Source organism: Phragmites australis, chromosome 15 (genome assembly GCF_958298935.1).
Source record: "Phragmites australis chromosome 15, lpPhrAust1.1, whole genome shotgun sequence".
Taxonomy (NCBI): domain Eukaryota; kingdom Viridiplantae; phylum Streptophyta; class Magnoliopsida; order Poales; family Poaceae; genus Phragmites; species Phragmites australis.
The window spans coordinates 6,828,073-6,833,305 of record NC_084935.1 but is presented as its reverse complement, the minus strand read 5'-3'; the positions used below and the strand labels follow the sequence as shown (position 1 = coordinate 6,833,305).

The 5,233-nt window shown below is 39.5% G+C and overlaps 1 protein-coding gene across 1 annotated transcript; it reads left to right on the top strand.

The window, feature by feature from the left end:
* On the top strand, positions 1-887 carry LOC133892902 (uncharacterized). Its single transcript, XM_062333890.1, has 2 exons — positions 1-200; positions 366-887. The coding sequence occupies exons 1-2, from the start codon at positions 186-188 to the stop codon at positions 843-845; spliced, it is 495 nt and encodes a 164-aa protein (XP_062189874.1). The 5' UTR covers positions 1-185; the 3' UTR covers positions 846-887.
* The last annotated feature ends 4,346 nt before the right edge of the window (positions 888-5,233 follow it).

Here is a 5,233-nt window from a genome sequence, read left to right as displayed (position 1 = left end):
CCAGCGCAAACGACTGACCGACCGACCGCGCGGCGGTGCCGAGCTCAGCTTGTGGGCAAAATAGCCGGCTCGCGCGCGGCTGTTCCCTTCCCTGTGCCTGTGCGATCGCATCCGCAGCACGCGACCCGGCGGCGGCTGGCGGGCGGGCGGGCGGTGGGGGCGCGTTCCCGAACCGAGCGTCGCTCATGGCGCCGAGAGAGGTGAGCACATCGTTTTCTCCTCCTCCTCCTCCTCTTGCGATCACTTCTCTCGCGTTCGGTTTCATTGGCCGTTGCTAAGCAAACCCGAGACGTGCACAAGGTGTTCGATCAAATGCCTGACGGGAGCTTGTACTCCACGGTGGTTAACTTGATAACCACTTGCAGGCCGACGCGCCTGGCGGCGGAAGGACGGTGAAGCTCAAGGACCTTGTCCCGGCGGCGACCAACACCGTGAACACGACGTTCATCGTGCTCGACAAGGCTGCGGCGACGCCCCGGCCGCCCCACCCCCACGCCCAGGCCCGCGACGGGGGGCGAGGCGGGGAGGAGACGTGCCTGGCGCTGGTGGCGGACGAGACCGCGGCGGCGCACTTCCTGCTTTGGGGCGGCGAGTGCGGTGCCTTCGAGCCGGGCGACATCGTGCGGCTGACGGGCGGCATCTTCTCGTACCACAGGGGAAACAACCTCGTGCTGCGGGCGGGGAGGCGCGGCCGCGCGGAGAAGGTGGGCGAGTTCACCATGCTCTTCGTGGAGACACCCAACATGAGCGAGGTCCGGTGGGGGCGCGACCCCGCTGACCCCAGGCGGATGGTGCAGGAGGCCGTCATGTCGCCGTACTCCCAAGTCTTCAAGCCACCGCGATGATCTCACGCTTGCAGCTCCTGGCCTTGCCGTTCTTGTCAGTGTGCGTCTAGCTTTCCGTCAGTTGTTCAGTCTGAACTGAAGGATCTGAACACTGAATTGCGAATGGTATGGATTTAGTGTGAATTGCGAATGGTATGGATTTAGTGTGCGAACTTCTGAAACAAATTAAGGGTATGTTTCAGATTTGTATAATGACTTTTAACTTTTATAATCTGAAACTGGAACAGATAGATAGAAGAGTCATAACTTTTTACAATCTGTTGGATTGTGGAAGTCTAAAAAGCTGTTTTCGTCAGCTTTTTATAAATTGTGAAAGTTTATTTTACTAAATTGGCCATCAAAGTTTTTTTAGAATTCACCATCTAAAAGCTTTTTATAATCTAGCTTTTTACACTAAACCTATAAATTACTTTTCAAAATCTTCAGTTGAAACAAACGTACCTAACTTGTGATAAAAGAAGAACCGAATTGCCAAAGAAAAATAAAATGGAACACTCTGTAACCCAATTGCAACAAGGTTGCATATGCAATCATCTTCAGTCTTAAATTGCATCATATGTTCCAAAATTTGCACCACCCGTATGAACTAGTAGCATACATGAACAGTCTTTTTACTTTTTTTAAAAAAACTGACAGAATGTTCCCATAATTTTCTTAGCATCCATCTGATAAATTTTCTTCATACGAAAATGCTGCACTAAACACATCTCAAATGACCTAGTAAGTGGCGAATGTTAGCAATAATCTAATGTAAGACACGATCAAACTTAGTCTAATTACATGAACACACAATTCTACGGTTAGATACAATATGACTAATCTGATGCAAAAGATGCCTCTAAGGCCACTGACGGCCTCATGCCTGTGTGATGCAGGCACGTTGATGGAAAATGTCGATGTAGTTATGATGTCGGTGTAGACTCATAGATTCCGAGCTCCTCTTGGCACTGGCGTCGTAGAGGTCCTGTAACGGAGGCTATGGTCTTCTAGCCGTTGCCGTGCTTTGTCCCGATCAGTGGGTTCTAGTTTTAGGTCAACTTACTATGTTTCGTTCCTTAGATCATTAGTAGTCGTGACCCATCTTTATAGCACATGCAGCTAAGGACGAAGCCAACAGAACGGTTGTGGCGCTTCTGATCACGCGCGCTTAAGTGAGTGTAGACCTCTGTTTTCTGGGACAAAACAATTAGCCCGAGATCACCGTACCAACATTCTCCCACTTGATCAAAAGGCTAACGTCATAAGCTCCATACTCAATAGAATAGCACACTAAGATATATTGTTACAGTAGTTGATAACGGCACCACTGAACCGTAGCATCTATAGTGTATTACTCTATTTCAATAGGATATACACTTATATTTATTTAGGAGATGGCTTAAACACTTATGGTCATTTGTTCAGTTTGTTTTCATTCGTCATCATTTGCACATTTGAAAAAGTGAAACAAACTTTGTAGTTCCAGAATCAAAATTTTGGGATCTCAATTTGTTCCAGTAAGATAGGCTTCCATTAACCTTATCTTGGCAACATTTAAAGAGAAGCCTTTAGCGAGAGAAATAGTAAGATTGAAAATAATAGTTAATACTTATAGGCTGAATCATCAAAGCATGAAACTTAATATTTATATTCTAAACATCAATTATTTGATTATGGATTCATCTTTCACAACGTCATGTGTTTGGCAGCACCACTGGACATGTTATTACTCGAAGCAAAATTGCACTCTTGCATAATAAATTTCGTGATAGGATCTTAAGCCAAAAGAAAATTTCCTTATTCTTAAACCACAACAGCATATTATGGATTTTTTATTATCTAATAGACTTATAAAATGCTACATGTCAACTTGCATCATCAGTGATGCCTTAAGAGATTGGTTATAGCCATTCCACAATGTGACTCCTCCTGTAAGTGTGAAGATTTAATTTGATGTGGATTTCTTAATATCAACACACCTTGAAAAATTGGCATCTGATTAACGCACAACTTTATGGTTATAAGACTTCTCATGTGTGAGCATGTAATCATCGTCTTTAGTAGCTTTCCAGTGGTCTAGCCCTGGATCAATATCTGCTAAGTTTCCCTGTTAAAAATATTAATGAGAGCGCATACAAACTTAAATATACATAATATTCATGACAACGGTAGCGTAAGAAAAACTTTTATCGCACTCAATAATCAGAGTAAACTCCCTTAATATTGGACCTATCTTGGTGAATCTTAATAGTCAAACCTTGAGAGGGATCACCAAACAATGTTAATACCCAGAAGAGAAAAGAAATTGTTAGGTCTTAAACATTAGTATCCCTATTGTTCATAGTCAGACAAGATACCGTCTATATTAACAGCTAAGAGGTTAAACTTACTCCCACTGATCTAATGTAGTCTTAAGGTTAAAACTTAAGGTATATCTGTGTGAGGCTCACAAAATTCATAAACTCCAGAATCAACTGGAGGTTAAACTTTTAGAGACAAAAGATAACTATTCTCTCGGATTATCGGCATTGGAAATAAGCCCGATTGTCCTCAAGTATAGTTTACCTTGTCTCAGAGCTCCCACTAGAATCAATATTTCTACAAACTCAGTGGTATGGCTTAGACAATAATAGTGATAGCAAATTTTAGTCTGGATGGAAGCTTATCAATCCTATGCACATAAGTATCTTAAAATGTATGCACAGATGTCTTTAATACTTCCATCCATAAAACTCATTGGCATACGTGTATAAGTTCACCAAAGGTTGAGAAAATATACTAAATATTTAGTCATGGGTATGTTTCAATGAAGCATTTCCTTCCTTAATGAGAGTTTCATTCTCCCCCTTGAAATGTGGCATAAGTATCAATGCCACAATTTCGATGGACTCTCATAAATATTTCATTTTAAATGAAGTCAATTTGCTTAATGCCCCCCAAATAATTCATAAGAGTGTAATATTATTAGGATGAAGGGTGAAAACACAACTTAGTACTGATGGAAAACTTCTAACATCTTCAACATTAGCCTCCTATCCATTCTCTATGACCCCACTTTAAAATTATATATTCTTGAGGTATGATGGCAGCATAAATATAGTCTTTTATCTTAGTATCTGGCCAACTTTCCTTATGATTGCACACATTCACGGGAACAATCATAGTTCACTTCTCATTTTTCGTTGTTGTCGTAGAAAAGAATAATGTAATGAAGGGAATTAGAAAGGCTCCAATATTTCTTTATGTCCTAGTTCATTGACATTTGAGCACTATTATGATCAGTGTGCTGGCAATAATTTTTGAGGAGCTTCACAATACTTTTCCATTATTTCCAGATAATCATAACTGAACCACAGGATTGCTCCCTCATATCCTAAATTTTATAATCAAAAGGGACATTTGTTTAAATTGCTCCCATTAATCTTTAGAAATTAAATTCTCGTCAATGTCTAGTTAGATGCTTCTCCAATGGAAACCAAACATTATCATTAAGTTTGTGTGCATAATAACCTCAAGAATGATATACTAATAAATTTTTCTATTCCTTATTAGAGTACTAGAAACAACCAAAGAATTTATGACTAAATTGATAACAGGGATATATCGTTGATCATTACTTTAATATCCACAAAAGCTATGAATAATTGTCTGCCATAAAATTAACACTATGCTAGTCAGATTAATAACATGCTAATGATAAACTTTAATAATTCCAATTCATTTCATCGTTGGGTAGAAACGAAGAAGAATCTAACTTGAGGGAAAAAACAGTAGTCCAACTTTACATCACCTTTTGGTAGAAAACGAAGAATAACTAGATTCATTAATGGAGATGGCAAATGGTCGCAAACAACGTTGATCAGTATGTAACCATGAGCCATAAAATATAATCCTTAAATCAACATGAAGTATTTAACCAAAACTTCTCGTTGGTTCCATTTTGATTAGGAAAAATATGGGAATGACATATGATTACAATCAATGTTGGTCAGAATGTAATCATGTGCCACAATATAATTCCCAAACATCATTAAATCTCTAATTAAGACTTCTTGTTGGTTCCATCTTAATCCGAGATGATTTAATCATAACAGTCATGGTCACATAAATACTTGAGTCGATGACTCAATAACTTAATGAATTAAATGGTTCATGACCATAATGGCATTGGTTATGTAGCCATGAGTCAATTAATCATAATCGTATTGAGTCTCAAACTATAACATATTGATCGGAGACAATTATAATCATCATCACATGATTATAATTACTAAACATTAAACATTAATTACTTAAATGCGGAAGCATGAACATTAAAACAATACATTAATTAAAGCATAAAAAACTTTGACAACATAAAAGGAGCTAATTAAATACCTTAGAAGAATCTTAATAATTGATCCCATCTT